The 23,297-nt window shown below is 37.3% G+C and overlaps 1 protein-coding gene across 2 annotated transcripts in view; it reads left to right on the top strand.

The window, feature by feature from the left end:
• The window catches only part of MICU2 (mitochondrial calcium uptake 2), a 151,277-nt gene that overhangs the window by 33,158 nt on the left and 94,822 nt on the right, over positions 1-23,297 (top strand). For both annotated transcript variants that reach the window (XM_047722901.1, XM_047722900.1), the window contains exon 2: positions 13,534-13,675. In XM_047722901.1, the coding sequence (XP_047578857.1) occupies positions 13,534-13,675 (142 nt within the window). The remainder of the gene's footprint in view (positions 1-13,533; positions 13,676-23,297) is intronic.

Here is a 23,297-nt window from a genome sequence, read left to right as displayed (position 1 = left end):
CTGTCTAGCACTTCCCACCTTCCATTCCATTGTGTTTCCCCCACTAGAAAGTGAATGTCTTTTAATTTACCTGTATTCAATGCTTGGTCTTAGGAGATACATGATATTTATTAAATAAGTTTGTGTTGAATAGTTGTAGAAACAGTTCACAAAGTAGTATTTACGTCTCCTATTGTGGGGGTCGGAGCTTTGGGGGGTCGGGAGTAATAAGCTGAAGTAACCCCATCATTTCTTAAGAAAAAGTTATTTAGTTAGGGTTTCAATGAGGGATATCGATGAAACTTTAGGAGGGTATTGAACTTTTAAGTTAAAACTCTATCCTTTTTTTTTTTTCAAACATGTGAAGCCTAATTTAAACCTTTCATTAAGAGCATAAACAAAAATTTATGTAGTTATGTACCTCCTTGCAAGGTAATTATGGAAGAAGGGAAAGTGAGTATTATGCTCAGTGATCTCATCAGGAAAGAGAAACCAGTTAATAGAAGATGCTTATTTTTTTTACTTATCAGCATCTCCTGACAGTGGCCACTTCTATATACAGAATTCTGTGGGGGCGGGGGTTATTAATTAATATATGTAAGCACGTGCCATTTCATTACTGTGTTTATCTAAGAATAGTCACACTAGCTTTCTTTCAGTATGTGGGAAGAAGTCTAGACTAGGCCATCACAAGATCAGACAATGTTCAGAAACCACCCAGTGTAGTTGCTAGAGCTTCCAGGACTCCCAGGAGGGAAGTTTGTCTCCTTGGCTAATACTCTGTCATTTTGTAGAGTTTATTGTAAAGTACTGCTTAAGCGGTGAATATTTCTAATTTAGTCTGACACTACTTTGTTTCATGTACAATAAAATCTCCCCAATTCAGAACAAAATGGAGAAGTTTTAATGACTGAAATTTTCCAGTTGTAAAGTTTTCTTAAGATGGTCTTTCAGTTAGCCACAGAAAGTTCAAAGACAACAAAGCAATTACATTGTATCCAGATTGTTACAAATCCCAAAATAAAGGTGCCAAATGAATATGGTTTTACTACATTTTATCTAATGCATTATAGGGTATATTGGATATATTAAAAGCATTGCAAGGAAGGCTTTCTTTTCTCACTTTCTTCCTGAGAATGCAGAAACCAAAGAATGTCCAACAAAGAACAGAACTAACTTTTTCAGATTTGTCAGTTCATGGATAAAAAGTAGAGACAGAATGGTGAAGCACCTGTTGCTTTAAAGGCAATAAACTAGGGAAATGTTTTAACAGAAGTCATCAGCTTTCAAAGATCTCTTTTATCCAGCTCACATCACTCATTGCTCTTAATTCCTTTGTCACATTTTTTCCTGACTTACAAGTAATCCTTGAAATCCATGGAGCATTTTATATATAACCAGAACCATGTGGATGGTTCTCACGTGTTCAGTGTAACCCCAAATCCCAGCATTTCTGCCGCCCCTCCTTTCCCATGTATTTAGTTTTAGATGCAGGTCTGAGAAGCAAATAGTTGTGGTAATAGGAATTCATCCCACTGCCATCACTTTCCACCTACCAAGACTCTAAATTCAGTCTCTGGTGGGTTTCAGATGACAGAGAGCCACCAACAGGCCCTCTGCAGCTCTTTGATCTCCACCACTGTATTCTGTATTCTTCTTTCTGGGGAGCTAGTTCCTCTGGCAGCTGCTTCCCTCATGCCAGGCCATTGGTTATTTATGTGTAACAGTATACATTGGCCAACAGAGTAGATTTCTAGAAATTTCTTATGAAATCTCATTATTTAGATAAAGGTTAAAATTAATATTGTTTAGTCCATTCCTAATGGAACAGTTCTCTTGAACATCAGTAAGTAAGTTGAGATGAGGAGGGGCAAAAAGTTCTTTCCAGCCCTTCAGGTTGAGCAGCTTCAGTGTGCTATCCCCTGGGCACTGCTTTCATTTCCTCCACATAACGTGTAAGAGTGATACATGTCTTTTAAGGATAACCTTAGAAATAAATGACATCTTTTATTGTGCCTTTTTGGTTTTTTGGTATTAACCCTTTAGAAAACAGTTTTTAAGATATCCAGCAATAGAAGCATCATGGTTTTAACCTTACTTAGGTTTTCTACCTTATTTAGGTTTTCTGAAAGAGACTAAAACTGATATCCCCTGAAGTCTTCTAGGATTATTCAAAACTAAAGTACATACGCTTAGGGCAGGGGCAAACAGAGTAGCAAATTCAAGTCTTCATTTCAGTAGGTTTTTTTTCCCCACTGTGTTTTGGAAATTGATGTTTGATTTTGCTCTTTCTTATCCTAGAGCATAGCAGGTACTCATATGTTGAGTCCTTCATGTTTGTCGTAAGTGTGGATATTCTTTTCTGTGATTGCTTTTCTATGTGATTTTCTTTGCCTTCTGTGTGATTTTTTTTTCCTATCACATAGTCCATATATTTTCCACAAGGTTGATTCTAAAAGTATTTTAAGGTTTATAATGGTGTCTTCCCCTTATTTAACTAGGCCATCTCCCTTTTCAGGTATTTATTTCTATTGTCTTGCATCTTATCTTTAATCTCTGATGTCATAAAGTTGCCACTTTCATTTCCTATAACTTTTTCATGTTTTCTTTCAGAATGTGATTTTCATTGTTTATTGTGTCTTATTGCTCGTCTTCATTTTTTCCCACAGAATTTGCATAGGCCCAACACTACATTTTAAACAGACATTCCAGCCAAGTATGTTGTTTGCCTAAAACAAGGTGAATGTTTGACTCTTTTCCATCCTGATCTAAGCATTCTTTTTATCTTTGTGTTAGAATATTAGCCAATGAACAGGATGTTGCAGTTGTATCAACTGTTCAGTCATTTAGCTGCCTGAGGGATCTGTGGTCATGAATACAGTATTTCCTCTCTGCTCAACCAAGTCATAACTTGCTGATTCTAGCCCACCTTTGATAGAACAGAGGAGGGATAAAAGGGCAGCTGTTGGGCCTATAGTGAATGCAGAGAGTGACAGGAGCTCCTTTTCTCTGGCCTGCACAGTCCCTTCAAACTGGGAAACACCAGTGACAGCACTACCCCTGTCCCATGTGGTAACTTTTACAGATGAGAGAAACATATCCCTTCCTCAGTGCACTTGCTTCCATTTGCTGACTAACTGCATGGTGATTCCAGTGAATGGTGCCCCTTAGAGTTGTGTAGTGCACACAGCTCTACATAGAGTGGCCCTAATCAGTGAGGAATTTGAGGATTTCAACCTCTCGTTCCCCTTCATGGTACTCTTTTCTCTGGAAGAAGAAACTAATTTTCAGTCCCAGTGTTGTCTTACAGTTTAATGCAGATTATCAGAAGATCCTTCTAGGACCAGTTTAAAGTAGGAGGTTAGGAGCTACCAACAGTATGGCTATACTTACTGCTTTTGGGGTTGTCATGTTGTGGGAGGGAGGTTTTAAGAACTCTTACTTACCTCTTTCAGTTTGTTGGGTTTTGTTTTTGATTTTGTTCTGTTTTGTTTTTTAATGAACCTTTGATTTTATTAAGAGTTAACTCTCTCTAGAAGGCACCTTACATCCCCTTTTTAAAGGAAACTAGTATAATAGAATTGTCTCAGATTTTATTTTCAAGTGGATTATTATATTGATTGAGATAAAAACCTAAAATCCGAAGGAAAAAAGGGAAAACTTGTTTATGTAGTAGATCCTTTAATACCTGGAGAGTCCAACTTCAATTGGTGCTGATACTCTCTTCAGAGCCTTGAAACAGCCCTCAGTACTTACAAGGATTTTAGACATGAATATTGATATTTATGCTGACATTTATATCCTAAATAGTTTGCTTTTTAATGCTTTTTATTTTTGAAAGGAATTGATTTAGCCCTAGGAAAAAGCAGTCATATTTCTCTTGACGTCCAAACCTATATGTCATCATACTGAAATGCCATTTGTAGTTGCTTTTCCTGTAAGTGATACCTCATTATGACTAAGAATACACTAGTGGTAAGTTCTTTTAAAGGTGTATATTAATTATATTGGAAAGATAAATAGATTTGTACCCTGTGGTCTAATTTTATTTGACACATAGTAGTATTTTGACAACCCCAACTATATCTACTTACATTTTTCTGAAAGACATTCTGTTTTCAGTCCTGATTCTAATCATTTTCGGTTTATATAAACATAGTGCTGGTGTTTTTATATAACAGGCACTCTGCAAAGTACTTTGGATATATAGTAGAATCAGTAATGCTGAATCTATGTAGCATCATTGGGAGTGTGCATGTGAGTGAGTCTTCCAGATGACTAAAATTACCCTTGTAAGTAATTAAATATCCCTTTTATGCAAGATATGCATTTAAAACAGTTAAACTATGTTACATATTTTCATACATTTTTTAACAGAATATTCTCTACATAATTAGTAGTTTCTCAGTGCCTGAAGATCATAACCATAAATAGATCCAGAGGCCACTGATTGGTTCTTTAATAGTGATTGGCAACCAGACTGTTGCCGCTATGTCTGTTTTATATTATTTTTCTCTCCTGTCACTGTTATGCTATTTAGATCTCCCTTCTGCCGTCAGTATATGTGACTCTAATATGTATAACTCAATGTTTTTAATGTGCTGGGATTTTGAAACTAAAAAACCCAAGTTTTTCATTGGGTTTTTGATTTGTTAAACCCTATATTAGATTGATGTATAGGTTAAAAGTAAGTGCTGAATCATGGTATAAGATATCCTATAGAGTCAGTTGTGTAGGTTCCAGTGTCTTACATATATGGTGACTGTTGTATAAATTAACAAAAGAAAATGTTGGTAGCCAGGATGATCTTTCCAGTAGAGTATGTCTGCTATTTCCTCTTTGATCCATTTTTTTCATGTACCCCAGAGACCTACACCAAAGCTCAGAACTGACTTTAGTATAATTTCTGTACTGTAGTTTCTTGTACTCCTCTTTTATGATCTGGTTCAACTATCTCCTGCTCTGTGATGCCTTTCTTAAGTCTGCCAAATAGTAAAGCAGTTAATTGGTCCTCTCTCTGCCTTCTCACAGATTTTTTTTATGTATTTCTATTAGAGCATTTGTTGAAATTATGATATCATAGTCATAATAGCTAACCTTCTGAAGCACTTATTATGTACCAGGTGTTATGCTAAGGGCTTTATGTGTATTATTGCATTGAATACTCATTCTTTAAAAGACCCTTTGAATAATTCACAGAGACGAAAAGGTACAGCATGGGGAATATAGTCAATAATATTGTAATAACTTGTATGGTGACAGATAGTGACTACATTATTATGGTAAACATTGATTAATGTATAGAATTGTTGAATCAGGGGTGCCTGGGTGGCTCAGTGGGTTAAAGCCTCTGCCTTCAGCTCAGGTCATGGCCCCAGGGTCCTGGGATTGAGCCCCACATCGGACTCTGCTTGGCAGGGAGCCTGCTTTCCCCTCTCTCTCTCTGCCCGCCTCTCTGCCTACTTGTAATCTCTGTCAAGTAAATAAATAAAATCTTAAAAAAAAAAAAAAAAGAATTGTTGAATCAATATGCTGTACACCTAAAACTAATATAACATTGTATGTTAATTATACTTTTTTTAATGAATGAAAAATAAATGAAAGACCCTTTGAAGTAGATAATTACTATTTTCTCCATTTTCCAAAATGGGGTTAAGTGAAGGAGAAGGAAAATATAACTTGGCCAAGTGGTAGAGCTGAGATTTAAATCCAGGCAGTTTGATTCCAGTTTCCACATTTTTCATACCTATCAGATGAAGCACAGAGAGGTAACTGGTCCAAGGTCACATATCTAGTAAGTGACAGAACTCGAATTTGAATCCCAGGCAGTTTGACCTCAAAGACAGTGTTCTTAATTATTTATTTTCAATCCAACACTCTTCTTTGTAAATTCCTTAAAGGAAGACCTCATAATATCCATCATATGTCTATAGAATGTGACACATAAGGGGTTCTTAAAAAAGGAAGGCACTTGATATAATAAGCACTGGGGGTTACATGCATTCTACCCATGTAACTAATCACTGAATTCTACCCATGAATTCTACCCATGAAACTAATAATACACTATATGTTAACTAACTTGAAATTAAATTTTTTTTTAAGATTTTATTTATTTGACAGAGAGAGATCACAAGTAGGCAGAGAGGCAGGCAGAGAGAGAGGGAGAAGCAGGCTCCCTGCTGAGCAGAGAGCCCGACGCGGGGCTCAATCCCAGGACCCTGGGATCATGACCTGAGCCACCCAGGCACCCCTGAAATTAAATTTTTAAAAGAGATTCTTAAATGTTTGAGAATGAATTAATGGACTTTTCACTGCCTGATATGTAATAGTACTAATAAGCTAGGGTTTGCTTTTATAATCTTTACTCTCAGGTAAAACTTTAATATTTTGACCTTTATTATTCCTCGTCATCTCCCTCCAAACTGGTATTCTAACTATACTTACCAAAGTCTACAAGCCACTGTCTTTGCCTTAGTTCAGTTTGTCAAGTCCAACCTACCACACATAGGCCCCACATATGCCAAAGTGAGAAAGAGACTAAAGGAAATGACTATCTGCAACAATATCTGTAACAATAATAACAATAATAATTCAGGGAATATGAAAACAGCAGCTAACAATTTTTTAAAAGGCCCTGAAAACTCCTGGTGTCTGGCTGGTTCAGTTGGTAGAGCATGCGACTCTTGATCTCAGGGTTTTAAGTTTGAGCCCCACATTGGCTGTAAAGATTGCTTAAGTTAAAATCTTTAAAAATAAATAAAGCCATCTATAACATGCAAGGGAAGGAGAGAAAGGAAGGGGAGGTGGGAAAAGAGAGAGCATGCAAGGATGTGAGTAGGAAAAGCACAGAGATGAAAGAAAGGGTTGGGGAGGAATGGAGAATTTTTCATTCCTGACAATTAAATCCATCCAGTCAGTCTGAGGTTTGATCAAAATGGTTATACAGGGGCACCTGGGTGACTCAGTGGGTTAAACCCTCTGCCTTTGGCTCAGGTCATGATCCCAGGGTCCTGGTATCAAGCCCCACATCGGGTTCTCTGCTCCGCAGAGAGCCTGCTTCCTCCTCTCTCTCCCTGCCTGCCTCTCTGACTATTTATGATCTCTGTCAAATAAGTAAATAAAAATCTCTTTTTAAAAAAATGGTTATACAAATGAAGTTAGGCAGGAATAGCCTTACAGGTAAATAAAAATAACAAATTAAATGTAACATTACATGTCATATGTTTATACTTCAATAGAAATGGTAAATTAATCGTCTAAATTCCATGGAGTAAGCGTACATATATAATGCACATCAATTATACTAGTGGTCTTTTAAAACGTACTTTAAAATTCACCTACTGGGACACCTGGTTCACTTGGTTAGAAGAGTGTGTGACTCTTGATCTCAGGGTCATGAGTTCAAGCCCCATGTTGGGTGTAGAGATCACTAAAAAAATAAATAAACTTAAAAATTCAACTACTGTATGATAAAGGTGGCCTAAATAAAACTGATTTGTTGGTTCATCAGCTTGGAATTACAAAAGCTCTAACAGTTAGCTCTAGCTCTAGCTTTAAAACAGTATTTTTTCTGTCTACATAAATCCTTTTGTAGCAAGGAAACATATTAGAAATCCTACTTTTAAGTTTGATTGAACAAGAGCAGTAATACATATCATTTAGGAAATAGACAACAGTTAGTCCAGGCCTAAAAGGTGTCTAATTCTTATAGTCATTTTTTAATTCTCTAGAGTCTAGCTTAAATCTCACTGTTTTCATGAGCTTCCTTAGCCATCCTTACCCACAATACTTTCTTTCTTTCCTAATTTATATAATTCTTAGAGGAGCTAGTATAGGATAGTGGTTGAGACTGGGGTTGTCATACCACCTATGCTGTCAGTTTACTTGCTGTGTTAATCTAGGCAAGCTGGTAAACCTTGACAAGCCTTGGTTTCTTCTTTTGTAATTTAAGGTTGATAAAGATGATATCTCTCCTTCGGATTATTATGAAGTTTGAGTGAGACCATGTATGTAAAGATGTTAGCACCTTGCCTTGCATATACTACATGTTTAGTTAACATTAGCTATTACTGTTAGGATTAACAACTGCACTACTGCTACTGTAATTCATATGTGTTCTGTCTCTTCCTAGAGTGTCCTCAAGTTCGTAGATGCTCAATTAAGTATTTACTTGAAGGGTGGATGAGGATGCAGGGAAAGACCAGTAGTTAGAGGTTGTAACTTGGGGGCTTCCACTTTATATTCCATAAGGAAGTGGTAGGATTAGAATCTACAGTGGTGGGGACCTCCAGGTGATAGCTAGGTACTCAATAAGCAGAATGTGAGAGGGAATAGAAAGGATTAGAAAAAAGGGAAACATTAGTAGTGCTGACATTGGAGATAAAAGATTTGGGGATTGGAGAATAAGTCTCTTTATACCATGAAATAGCAGGAATTAAAGGCCACAATACCAAGTTGATTAGATGGTTAGATGGTTGAATATCACACCATCTACTAATAGAGTCATAGTAGTAGGACAAATTTTTTGGAGGTCATTTGTTTATAAATGACTTTCTAAGTTCATGGCCTGTAATTCAAATGACAACTTTAAGCTCAGAAATCAGTCCATGAAAGGGAGTTTTAATTTTACCTCCTCTACTTTTTCTTATTCACTGGAGAAGATATTTAACCAAAGTTGGAAGGGATGACAATTCTTCTTCTCGAGAGTCTTGAGAAATGTCATGCTTGTGCAAGTTATAGACATACAGGCATGTGGAAAATGGTAACAATGAAATAGGGTGTTTTTTTGGATCTAAATATCCTAGAAGGAAAAAAATTGGATTTCTTTGAGAATAGTTTTCATGTCTTGCTATCAAAGAGTGTGAGGTTTGTGCTTTTACTTCTTGGTCATTTTTAATATACCAGGAAAGAATAGGACTGCTGCAAGATGGAGGACAACATGAAAACCAAGAGAGACAGCATTAACAGCAGTCCGTCCTGTTATGAGACCATTTGAGGAGGAGAATAAATGAGTAATTGACTCCTTTTAGTTGGTTGGAATTCAAAGTTTGTTTATTTACACAAGAAAGAATGGAGTTGGGTAAAAAGGTACTCTCTTAATTAGTCAGGAACAACTTAGATATTAGGAAGTATAAAGAAAGGCAGCATTTGTTTAAGGATTTGGAAATATACTGTATTTCCATGTGGGTTAGTTATTTTTGTTACTCTCTTAATAGGCTACATATTAATTTTAGTATAAATGGAATTGTTCTATAAGCTAATAATGTATACGCCCTTACTCAACTTCTTTCAGTTTTTCTAATACACTATATTCTCTCTCATATCTAGGACTTTGACAGTCCTGTGACATTTACTGAGAAGATTCTCACCCACTCTCCCTTTCCTGTCTCATTTGTGTACTTGCTGTAATTTTACTGCCAAAGCACTTAGTATGTTCTGCTAGAAATTAATGTTAGTCTTGTTTACCACTGTTTTCCTGCATATATTCAGTATCAGTTCATTAAAATAATAATATATCTATTACTGTATCTGCCTCACATATAAAATGTTCAGAGTATTAATAAAATTCAATTTTCTGATTATTATTATAAGAGTATGGACTCATGTAATTAAAACATGCCTCTTGAGTCATTTTTGTAGTAGTAACTTAAGGGAAAAGAAAAGGAAAGACATGAATAAACAAGTTCTGAAGAAGATCGGGGTTCACATATAATACTCTCTCGATAGATGCTGAAAAAGCATTCAACAAAGTACAGCATCCCTTCCTGATCAAAACTCTTCAAAGTGTAGGGATAGAGGGCGCATACCTCAATATTATCAAAGCCATCTATGAAAAACCCACTGCAAATATCATTCTCAATGAAGAAAAACTGAGAGCTATTTCCGCTAAGGTCAGGAACACGACAGGAATGTCCATTATCACCACTGCTATTCAACATAGTACTAGAAGTCCTCGCCTCAGCAACAGACAACAAAAAGAAATTAAAGCCATCCAAATCGGCAAAAAAGTAGTCAACCTATCACTCTTTGCAGATGATATGATACTATATGTGGAAAACCCAAAAGACTCCACTCCCAATCTGCTAGAATTTATACAGGAATTCAGTAAAGTGTCAGGATAAAAAAATCAACGCACAGAAATCAGTAGCATTTCTCTACACCAACAACAAGACAGAAGAAAGAGAAATTAAGGATTCAATCCCATTTACAATTGCACCCAAAACCATAAGATACCTGGGAATAAACCTAACCAAAGAGGCAAAGAATCTATACTCAGAAAACTGTAAAGTATTCATGAAAGAAATTGAGGAAGGCACAAAGAAATGGAAAAATGTCCCATGCTCATGGATTGGAAGAACAAATATTGTGAAAATGTCTTTGCTACCTAAAGCAATCTACACACTTAATGCAATCCCTATCAAAATCCCATACATTTTTTTTTTTCAAAGAAATGGAACAAATAATCCTAAAATTTATATGGAACCAGAAAAGACCTTGAAGAGCCAAAGGAATATTGAAAAAGAAAGCCAAAGTTGGTGGCATCACAATTCCGGACTTCAAGCTCTATTACAAAGCTGTCATCATCAAGACAGCATGGTACTGGCACAAAAACAGACACATAGATCAATGGAACAGAATAGAGAGCCCAGAAATAGACTCTCAACTCTATGGTCAACTAATCTTCGACAAAGCAGGAAAGAATGTCCAATGGAAAAAAGACAGCCTCTTCAACAAATGGTGTTGGGAAAATTGGACAGCCACATGCAAAAAAATGAAATTGGACCATTTCCTTACACCATACAGGAAAATAGACTCAAAATGGATGAAGGACCTCAATGTGCGAAAGGAATCCATCAAAATCCTCGAGAACATAGGCAGCAACCTCTTCGACTTCAGCCGCAGCAACTTCTTCCTAGGAATATTGCCAAAGACAAGGGAAGCAAGGGCAAAAATGAACCATTGGGACTTCATCAAGATCAAAAGCTTTTGCACAGCAAAGGAAACCATTAACAAAACCAAAAGACAACTGACAGAATGGGAGAAGATATTTGCAAACGACATATCAGATAAAGGGCTAGTATCCAAAATCTATAAAGAGCTTAGCAAACTCAACACCCAAGGAACAAAGAATCCAATCAAAAACTGGGCAGAGGATATGAACAGACATTTCTACAAAGAAGACATCCAGATGGCCAACAGACACATGAAAAAGTGCTCCACATCACTCAGCACCAGGGAAATACAAATCAGAACCACAGTGAGATACCACCTCACACCAATCAGAATGGCTAAAATTAACAAGTCAGGAAACGACAGATGCTGGCGAGGATGCGGAGAAAGGGGAACCCTCCTACACTGTTGGTGGGAATGCAAGCTGGTGCAACTGCTCTGGAAAACAGCATGGAGGTTCCTCAAAAAGTTGAAAATAGAGCTACCGTACGACCCAGCAATTGCACTCCTGGGTATTTACCCTAAAGATACGAATCTAGTGATTTGAAGGGGCACATGCACCCGAATGTTTATAGCAGCCATGTCCACAATAGCCAAACTATGGAAAGAACCTAGATGTCCATCAACAGATGAATGGATAAAGAAGGTGTGGTATATATATACAATGGAATACTATGCAGCCATCAAAAGAAATGAAATCTTGCCATTTGCGACGACATGGATGGAACTGGAGGGTATTATGCTTAGCGAAATAAGTCAATCGGAGAAAGACAACTCTCATATGATCTCCCTGATACGAGAAAGTGGAGATGCAACGTGGGGGGTTTGGAGGGTAGGAAGGGAGGGAGACAAACCATGAGAGACTCTTTTTTTTTTTTTTTCCATGAGAGACTCTTAATCTCACAAAACAAACTGAGGGTTGCCGGGGGGAGTGGGGTAGGGAGAGGGTAGTTGGGTTATGGACATTGGGGAGGGTGAGTGCTGTGAAGTGTGTAAACCTAGTGATTCACAGACCTGTACCTCTGGGGCTAATAATACATTATATGTTTATAAAAATAATAAAAATACAGTAAAAAAAAAAAAAGAAAAGAAAAAGAAGATAGGGATTCAGATCATCCAGTATTTTTGAGTATTCTACATATGTCTCGCATTCGGTATGCACTGTGTAGAACACAAAGGAGCTATAAAACTAGCTGTTCAAGGAAACCAAGTGTCAAAATAAGGAAAGAGAATTAATATTTTTAGAAAACTGAGATCAGCCAAAAAGGAGCTGTTAACTTTGAATTTTGTTGACTTTGAACTTACAGAGATTTGAGCAACTGGAATTCTCATTTTTCCCCCATTTCAGTTGTAATCAGTGAATGTCACTGTGTCAAGGTAAATAATAGGTGCGGTAGCAGTAACTGTGAAAAGGAAGTAATGTGTGTCCAGGAAGGATGTTGTGGTCCAGGTCGGACCAGTACTTTAAGGAAAGTAGTCCAAGGTGAGAGTATGCTTTTGGAGTTCACAGATAATACTCACATTCTGTGTCAAGATTGCTATATTGACATTGGTGTTTATGTTAACTGCTGTGTTGTTTTCTTCCATTTGCTTAGGATACAGTGCCCAGCCATGGATAGGAGGTTAGTGTGGTAGTTAAAGGATTGAAACACTTTGAGTTGGACACCCCAGGTATTTTATCCTGGCTGTGCCATTTCCTTTAGTTGTTGTATATACTCTAGTATCTGTTGTTCAGTTATTGTGAGGACTAACCAAATAATTGATGTAGAGTGCTTTATTAATATAATCCCTAGCACATAGTGAGTGCTCAATAAAGGTTAGCAGTAAATATTCCAGTATTGTCTCTATCAGCATTGAGTCAAGGTCTAGGTGCCATTGCCTGAGATATCCAGAATCTTACACTGACAATACTTTACCAGTTCTTATCCTTTTAGCACTCTCCATCCATGATGTAAGTATATTTCTGAAAGCAGAGCTATTTGTCAGACATGATATATTTTAATCTTTGTGAAAAAGCACTTTACTTGATCTCTTGCCTCTACCTTTCTTTCTGATCTTATCTTCTGCCACACTTAAATACACCAGGCTTACTTAGGAACGAACACACACAGACACACACACACACATCTCATAGTCTTTGATCTTACTTTACCTCTTGCTCAGGATGCTCTTCCTCCAGAGAGCCCCAGGCCTCACTAACTGCACCTCATTTAGTCTCTTTAAATGTCACCTCTTTAGAAAGCCCTCCTCTGAGTATCCTATCTAAAATACTACTCCTTATGACTCTTTTATCCTGTTTAATATTTCCTTGTGGCATTTCTCATTAGCTCACCTTATTTTCTACATATATTCATTAACTGTCATTTCATTCATTAACTGGAATAGAAGTTCCTTCAAGTTAGTATCATTCACTGTTTTGTCTTCATGCCTGAAAGAGTGATACATAGACAATCACATAAATATTTATTAAATCAATGATTGAAAAATTTGGAGGCTGTTAGACCTAAATACTAAAGTACTCTGTAAAGATTATTCTGGAAGTAGCTAAGTTGGGGAATCATACTGAGAAAAGTCTTAAAATGCAGTTTCTTTTTCTTTTAGGATAATGTCTCTGGAGAGATGGGAGAAAAATTGTCCCTTCGTAAACAGCGCTTCATGCAGTTTTCTTCACTGGAACATGAAGGAGAATATTATATGACACCACGAGACTTCCTCTTTTCAGTAATGTTTGACCAAATGGAACGTAAGTTTTTTTTTGGATTTTTTAAAGTTTTTTTAAAAAATCAAACATTAAGGCTGATAAACTTCTATTTTTCAGAATTGCTAACAGCTTTTCTTCATTTTAATTATAATAATTCTTTGTGCCGTGTATTTGCTTATTATTTAGACTTTACATTCTTCATGACACAAGTGTAGTTAAACTGTTTATGTATTTATCTAAGAAATACTTGTTTTGTTTATGGGTTTTTCTAAAGAGCCAAAGGAAAAACAGGTAAGTTTTTAATGTCACTAAATATGTTAATAGAATAATTAATTTATCTAAAATATTAGTTTTTGGTAGTACTGATGTTTTAAAGTGGGCAAAGAATAAAACTAGATTAGGGACGCCTGGGTGGCTCGGTTGGTTAGGTTGCTGCCTTCAGCTCGGGGCATGATCCCAGGGTTCTGGGATCGAGTTCCACATCAGGCTCCTTGCTTGGCGGGGAGCCTGCTTCTCTCACTGCCTCTTCCTGCCTCTCTGCCTGCTTGTGTGTTCTCTCTCTCTCTCTCTCTCTGGCAAATAAATAAAATCTTTAAAAAGAAAAAAACCAGATTAGAGCAGTTGGTCAGGGGGGACCAAAAATACAATGAGATGCAAAAATCCAAAAGCTATAATTACGTAATTTTAATTCATAAACCCTCAACTTTTAATTATTTCAAATGATGTTAGAAATTCTTAGTTATATTACCTAAACTAGTTCCTTTTACTTTGCAGAAAGTAAATATGGCCCTATACTCTGTGCCCTTTATTACAAAAGTATTCTCTGAAAACTTCTTAACTTCCTGCCACCTGTCAGGATGCTGGAAGTACTGCCCTGTAGGTAGCTATATGTGGAACAGCTTATATGGGCTAGGCCAGAGTGAGCAGTAACAAGTGTAAGTTGGTTGAAAAAGACTATGAAGACTTGGGAAATTATTTTCAATATTGAGGGATGACTTGAATAAAAACACAATGAATGATTATGACATGCTCTACACAGTAAGTTCACTGGTCACTAAAACCAAAGAATTGTGTTAGGGAGTGATGACAGATCAAATTGAAAAACAGATAAGGATCATATTGTATAGGGCATTTCAGTGACCCTATGCAACCATCAGAGACTTGTATATTTGGTTGGAATGTGTGGACATCATCTTTGACCAGTGAGGGAGCAGTGAAGGTTTATGAGCAGAAAAATAAATATCGGTTATTTTGGTACCTCCTCTTTGGAGGGGAGTTTGGCAGTATGTATCAAAATCCTTAAAACATGTATTCACTTTGTGAGAAAACTTCTAGAAAACTAGTCTAAGTAAATAACTAGAGAGATCAAAAAGGTTTTTTTAAGGTAGTTTACTTTCCAGCATGTAAAGAACTTGAACATCATCACTCCTGTACTCACAGCAAGAAAAAAAGCTGAAAAACTGAAAGTTAGCAGTTCTTCTTAGATCCATCAGAGAATTGAGAGAATCAAGACCATAAGGCATAGGAACACGAAAACTGGAGATGGACAGATACAGAGACGCAGAGTTTACCTAGAGCAGAAACTACCCAGAAACCACCACTGCAGCCAGCATCTGGTGGGAATATTTAAAGAGCAGTTTGGCTAACTGCTAGAATCTGAGCTTGGGCTAGCTTGAGAGATGAAAACTTGTGAAGAACCAGCCCTGACAGTCTTATGTACTTTTGGAAGTTTTACCTAGTAGAGCCCCACTAAGAGTAAAGATCTGAGAAAAATCTTCCCTCAACGGGAGGGGAAAAGTAATCATTTTGAAACAATTCCAGAGCATTCTCTTCTCCTTAGCAAAGGCCTGCACAGACAGGAAACTTTTACCAAAGTCTAACCATCGAAGGTGAATGGAAATGCCCAACTTTGGCCTTCCTGTCTCACTTTTGAAGGAAAACAGAAAACTGAAAGCACTTCTGAGGATCACAACCCTGGGACTGAGGATCACAACCCTGGGACACAGGCCAGTAACAGACTGAGACCTAATCATAAGATTATAAGACACTTCTCCTCCCCCACACCTCACCACACACCAGGAAGGTTCCTGTCTAAAGGGGATACAACAGAAAGAACTGTACCTCTCAGACCTTATATATGAAGGAGTCTCTAGGAAAATAAGAACAACAGAGGAGACAAAAACAAGGACACCAGAGGAAATGTTTAAAAACCTCTGACACCTACAACTATAGCAGACCATAAACTCATCCTAATGTTATTCAGATAAACATAGAACCTCATACTTAAAATATCTCCTTAAGTAAAGTTTACCTGATAGATCTTACCTGGTTCTCAGAAAACTCACCTGACATTCCAAAAGGCAAAAGGCAGTCTGAAGAGACAAAGCAGGCATCAGAACCAGATTCAAATATAGCAAAGATTTTGGAATTAGCAGACCAGAATTTAAAATAACCATGATTAATATAATTAAGTGCTTTAATAGAAAAAGTACATATAATACATATAATACAATACATACAGGTAATGTATGCAGAGATTGGGAAACTCTTAGAATCAAAAAGAAATGCTAGAAATAAAAAACAGTATAGTAAAAATGAAGAATGCCTTTGATAGGCTCATTAAAATAATGCTCTGCACCAAGGAAATAATCAGTGAGCTTGAAGACATGTTAATTGAGATTTCTTAAACTGCAAAGAAGGAAAACTGGAAAAAACAGTGTCCAAAAAGTGTGGTACAATTCAAAAATTGCTAGTGCAATACCAGAAGAAGAAAGAACAGGAGAAATATTCAGAGTTATTAACAGCTGAGAAATTTCCAAAATTATTAATAAACACCAAACCACAAATTCAGGAAGCTCACAGAATTCTAGGCAGGATAAATATTAAAAAAACAAAACAAAACACCAAAAACCCCATACCTAGGCATATATGCTTCAAACAATAGAAAATCAAAGATAAAGGAAAAAATCTTAACAGAAGTCAGAGGGGAAAAAGACCTTACCTAAAGGGAAACAGGGTTAAGAATTATATCATACTTCTCTTCTGAAACTATGGGATGGGGGAAGAGTTAAGATGGCGGAGTAATAAGGGGATCCTGGGACATAGCTACATCAACATCAAATCATTTTAAACAACTAGGAAATCCATCTCTAGAAAAAAAATAATCTGCACAATTAGAAGGAGAGAACGTGACATATGTGAGCTTCAGAGAGTGAATTGGGAGAGAGAAAAGCCGTAGTATTACAGAGTGGTGGGAACCCCTTTCATAGAGCAGAGTCAGGGATGGAGGGAGAGTGGCATGAGGGTTGGAGCAAGGCTCAGTGGTGTGGGGTGTGGGGATATCCTGGGTCGCTGGGGAAGAGAATGTTCCTCTTCATGGAGTGGATTTGGAAGAGGATATTTTGCCTTTCCAAAGACAAAAACCCACCAGGCAATACTGAACCTCCATTCAGCAGCAGGGGACGGAGGCACCTGCGGATGGCAGATAACCTGTTTGCGGCTTTTTCAACATAGACTCTGAGCACATGTGTAGGTGTGCAACTGCTTTTCTGGGACAGAAAGGTGCCAGATGCAGCCCTGTGAAGCTCTCTTTCAGTGGAAGGGAGTGGGTCCACATGCCACCAGGTACTTTTAAGAGTTGTTTTGAATCCCAGCTGCCAGCCAGAGATTTAACACTGGAGAATTAGCCTCAGGCAGACCAACAGCCAAGCACAGATAGGCTGAAGGCAGGATTCTGATGAAAGCCTGGGTCACAGAGAGGAGATTGTTCACTTTTCTGTGGGGGCCTCCTGAAGGGCAGCAGCCTCGAGTGTCCCTCCCCTGTCAAGAGGACATAGAAATAAGATGGTTGACACCATCTACCCCACCCCCAATGCCCAACAGCACAGTCAGACTTCATACAGAAACACAACCCCTGTAGTCACTTACACCAAACTCTGCACCGCCCCCTCTCGACTCCACATGCACTGGCAAGGGAATCTTTATAAGGGCAGGTCTCCCTCAGAAGACAACAGAGGCCCTCCCATGCATCAAGGCTACTGATTGTAGAGTGTTCCAAAGCATCAGCTTCATTTCAGCTTCCTCCCCGCCATTATTTTTCCCCCCTCTGGCATCAGGCTTGCAGTTTTTTGTTCATTTGTTGGCTCCTTTCTTTTTTAGTTTTTTGGATCAGCTTCCCTACCCTCCCAATTTCTTTTTCTTTGAAATCAGGCATATACTTTTTGATTTGTTTGCTTGCTTATTTGTTCCTTTTCCTTTTTTCTTGGATTGATTTCCTTCCTTCCTTCCTTCGTTCCTTCCTTTCTTCCTGTTAGGCCTATCTTAACAAATAAATCCAAGAAGAACAACTTAACGATCTAAACATGTCCCACCGCAAGCAAGAAGGAGCTCTGCAGAGGACTTGGCCCATGGGAAAGAGCAGCCAAATACAATAGCAGATGTACACAGCATGCACCAGAAACACTTCTTAAAGCACCAGGCCCTGGACAGTGTCATATAGTATTAGTCTCAGAAGCAGGAAACATAACAAGCTTTCATAACATGCAAAAGACGGAAACCTAGACATTATGACAAGGTGGACAAATTCTCCCCAAAAGAAAGATCAAGAAGAAACCACAGCCAGGGATTTGCTCAAAACAGATAGAAGTAATGTATCTGAACAAGAATTAAGAACAACAGCCATAAGAATACTAGCTGGTCTTGAAAGAAGCATAGAAGACACTAGAGAAACCCTCACTGCCAAGATAAAAGACCTAAAAACTAGTCAGGCTGAAATAAAAAATGTTATAACTGAGATGCAAAATCAACTGGATATAATCACAACAAGGATGGAAGAGGCAGAGGAACGAACAGGTAATATAGAAGATAAAATCATGGAAAATAAGGAAGCTGAAAGGAGGGAAAGAAAACTGTTAGATCATGAATATAGACTTAGGGAACTCAGCAGTTCCACAGTGCGATAATATCCATATCATAGGAGTCCTAGAAGAAGAGAAAAGGGGGCAGAAGATCTATTTGAGCAAATTATAAATGAGAATTTCCCTAATCTGGGGACGGAAACAGGCATTCAACATCCAAGAAGCACAGAGAACTCCCCCTCAAAGTCAACAAAAACAGGTCAACACTAAGACATATCATAGTGAAACTTGGAAAGTACAAAGGTTAAGAGATAATTCTGAAAGCAGCTAGAGACAAAAGGTTCTTGACCAACAAAGGTAGACACGTAAGGTTAGCACCAGACCTGTCCACAGAGACCTGGTAGGCCAGAAGGAAGTGGCATGATATATTCAATGTGCTGAATGGGAAAAATACACAGCCAGGAACACTATATCCAGCAAGGCTATCATTCAGACTAGAAGGAGAGAGAGAGTTTTCACCCTCCCTCTCTGTCTCTCTCTGTCAGATAAATAAGTAAGATCTTTAAAAAACATATATATTTAGGAAATGTTTGGTCAGTAGTATGAGTGTTCCAGGAAGGTACAGTAGAATGATAAATGGAAAGAGATTATTGGATATGGTCACTAGCATGAGTCATTAGGACCTTAAAGAGAGAATTAGAAGGATGAGAACAACAGGTATATATAGCTTTTTCTAAAAATTTTGGTTATAAAGGGGACAAAACAGAATGATAGTATAGGAGAAAACAAAGGATAATGGAAGAATTCTTTAGAAATATTTTATAGCCAAACAACTCTTGATTATCAGAAATGTCAGTGCTGTGTCCTGTACTATAATTTATGCTCATTTTTTCATATAAGTGTTTCGAGTAGAGATTATAAAAATTGATCATCATCCTCAAAATATTAGGGGATTATATACTTGTAAATAATATGTATTAGTGTTTGTTTTCTCTTCACCTAATTCAGTGGTTCGCTTCTTTGATTTTCATTAAACATTTGTATTTTCTTCTTCATCAGCTATTACTCTTGTGCTTAAAGTCATCAAAGAATCCCTTCCATTTGCAGTTGAATCTAGTTTTTGCTTTACCTTACTTTAGCCACAGACCTATGCTAAGTCTTCTAATTAAGCTCAAAGTTTATATGGCTTTTTTCTTTGTTTCATTGTTGTTTTTATGTAACCCTTGATTTAACCAATTTAGGTTCTTATAACGTTTGCACTTTATTAATTGCATTGGAATGTAGTTAAACTCTATCAGAAGGCATTTAGCTAAATCAAGAATTCAGTAATTGCAGGCCAAATAATACATCCTTTATACCTATGATGTACTTCACCTTTATTTTTCATCATGGGCAAGAAGAATAATAATCTTGGTGCATTCCTGCGGATCATACTGAACAGCAAAACAAGGAAAACCAGAGCCAACCCAGTGACCCATGATCTTCGTGTATAAACAGAAAGAAAAAAAAACAATCTGAGATTTATTAGATCCTAAACTCATTTTTGCCTAGTTTGTATCTTTCAGAACTTTTTGCAAATAATATACTTTGCTAATAGTAAGTGATGGAGATGTAAATCATCCAAGTGGATGCTGGATGCTTATTCTTCATTTTTTCCTGGATTTGGGGAAGATCAGTGTCATCCTTAATTTGCTGTTGCATACCCTAATACTGTAAAAGCATACTCCTTTGAGAACTAGGTTATGTGGTTGAAACACCATTTTCCTTATTTAAGTTCTTTTACGTTGAATACCAAGTTGCTGTTTTCTACTAAATTTGTTCAGCCTTACAGTTCTTTTATTCTCAATTCCAGTGAACTGTATTCTTATTATTCATATCCCATGACCATTATCTGAAATTGCTTCAGTTTAGAAATTGCAAATTACAGAAGTCCACTCTCTGGCAACAACGTTATCAATTATCCTTCCACCTTACCCACTCCCTAATATCCAATACACCTATTCTTGACCTCAGAAAAGCTTCTAATCTCAATTATTCCATTATTCCTAAACTCTCAGCTCTTCTGGATTTTCCTCCTTTTCTGTAGCTACATCGTTTTTTTGTCACTCACTAATAATTGCTTTCAAATATCTTTCTTCTCTGTCCTTTTTATTGAACCTCGCCTGCTAAGAACTATTGGGAGAAAATCACATGGTTCTGCAGATCGGAGCCACTAAATTCATGTTTTTCAACTTCACCTAAATCGTCTAAAGCATTTATACATCCCTAATTAGCTTTTTCCTGGTGGTGAGCTCCTTACACCCTAAGACTGGTTCCCCCACCATCTCCTCTAGTTTTGTCATTATTTTATCTCTACTGCCTCCTTCTCTGAAATTTACTAGTAGTCTTATGTCTTTATTATCTTGAAAAATCCCTAATATAATCATACTTGTCTCTCGTTGTTCTCTTATCAGCCAGATTTCAGCCATCTGTACTCTTTCCTTTACAGCCTACTACTCCTTGGTGCACCACAACCTGGCTGCTTCTCTCACCTTTCTACTGAATATTATTTTTTAGATTACCAGTGACTATCAAATTGCCAAGACCAATGGCTGTTTTTTCTGCCTGCTTAATTGATCTTTCAACAGCATTTACTCCCTCCTTGAAACTTTGGTCTCCCTGTGACACACATTTCTTAGGTTTTTTTCTAACAAATGTATTCATTACTTCTCAGTTGTTTTCCTGGTTCCTCTTCTTCCTGTCAACTCTTAAATGCCCATGCTCCCTTCAGCTCTACTCACTTTATACGTAATCCCTGAATGATTTTATTGTCACTCATGACTGCAACTACTTAAGTGACTGTTATCTGAGGTATCTCTGTCTTTAGCCTCAAACTCTGCTGGCCACTAGAATCACATATCTTAGCCGCCCATTAGACACTTGGGTGTTATCTCCATAGGCATTAAGAACTCAACATGTCTAAAAATGAATTCATCATCTTTCCCATCAAGTCTTTTCTTTTCCTGTATTTTCTTTGTGATGGCACAACCTTCATCACTTTCCTAAGTCACCCAGAGTGTTTTGTGAGTTTTTGTAGACATCTCCATCTCCCTCATTTTTATATCCAGTTCATCACCAAGATCTGCTTATTCTGCCTCCTTAATTTCTCTTTACTTACCTTTGTCTATTCTTATTTACTTTGCCTTATTTTAGGCTTTCAGCACTTCTCCCTGGATTATTGCAACAGCCTCCTTTCCTTCCGTCTAGACATCTTTTTCCCATACCAGTAATTGATCCTTTTACTCTCCTACTTAAAATTATTTAGTGTTTCCCATAACTTTTAGCTTAACACTCAGAGCCCTTGTTGCTCTAACTTGTGCCTACTTCTCTATATTGTGCCCTTTGCCTCATTCGTACAGCGCAACTTAAAAACTAACCCTTTTGTAATAAAGCTATGTATGTAACAAAGCAACAATATATCCTTGCCGTGAGAAGTGCACTTAAATTTTATTTGGAGAAATGTTATTGAAAATAGTCAAATTTTACAAACCTAAAGGCATCCTACAGAATGGAAAAAGGTATTTGCAAATGTCTTATCAGATAAAGGGCTAGTATCCCAAATCTATAAAGAGCTTATAAAACTCAACATCCCCCCCCCCAAAAAAAAAATCCAGTCAAGAAATGGGCAGAAGACATGAATAGACATTTCTCCAAAGAAGACATACAAATGGCCAACATTCACATGGGAAAATGCCCAACATCACTCGGCATGAGGGAACTACAAATCAAAACCACAATGAAATAACACCTCATGCTGGTCAGAATGGCTTAGATTAACAACACAGGAAAATAGATGTTGGTGACACAGAAAAAGGGGAACCCTCTTACATTGTTGGTGGGAATGCCAACTGGTACAGCCATTCTGGAAGACAGTATGGAGGTTCCTCAGAAAGTTAAAAGTAGAGCTACCGTATGACCCAGCAATTGCACTACTAGGTATTTATCTGAAGGATACAAACAGTGGTTCGAAGGGGCACATGCACCCCAATTTTTACAGCATTAATGTCCACAATAGTCAAACTATGGAAAGAGCCCAGATGTCTATTGACAGATGAATGGATAAAGATGTGGTGTACACACACAAACACACACAGGAATATTATTCAGCCATCAAAAAGAGTGAAATTTTACCATTGGCAACAGCATGGATGGAACTAGAGTGTATTATGCTAAGCGAAATAAGTCAGTCAGAGAAAGACAGATACCATATGATTTCACATGTGGGATTTTAGAAACAAAACAGATCAACATAGGGAAAGGGAAGGAAAAATAAGAAAATAGGGAGGTAAACCATAAGAGACTCTTAACTATAGGGAATAAACTGAGGATTGCTGGGGGGAAGTGGAGGGATGGGGTAACTGGGTGATGGGCACTAAGGGGGGTACTTGAAGTAATGAGCACCGGGTGTTGTACGCAATACCCACTGAATTCTACCGCTAAAATTAATACCACAGCATGTGTTAATTAAATTGAATTTAAATTAAAAATTTTAAAAACAGTCAAATTTCTTGTAACTTTTTCTCATGGTAATTTTAACAGGCTACTTGTTTTAGTAGAATATGATGTTGTATTCCTCGTACATTGTAATATTAGTGAATTAATTTTGGCATAGTCAGAATTAAAAGGTTGTTGAGAATGTGTTTAGGAGTACCATAAAATGTCTTTATACTGTTAAAACATTATATTATGTTAGAAAATTATGATTTTGTGGTCAAGCATACTTTTCTTTTTGCCATTGTGCTAAATTAAAGGTACTGTTCTAATATGGG

Source organism: Lutra lutra, chromosome 3, assembly GCF_902655055.1.
Source record: "Lutra lutra chromosome 3, mLutLut1.2, whole genome shotgun sequence".
Classification (NCBI taxonomy): domain Eukaryota; kingdom Metazoa; phylum Chordata; class Mammalia; order Carnivora; family Mustelidae; genus Lutra; species Lutra lutra.
Note: the sequence above shows the minus strand (reverse complement) of the source record. Positions and strands in the feature narration are given on the sequence as shown.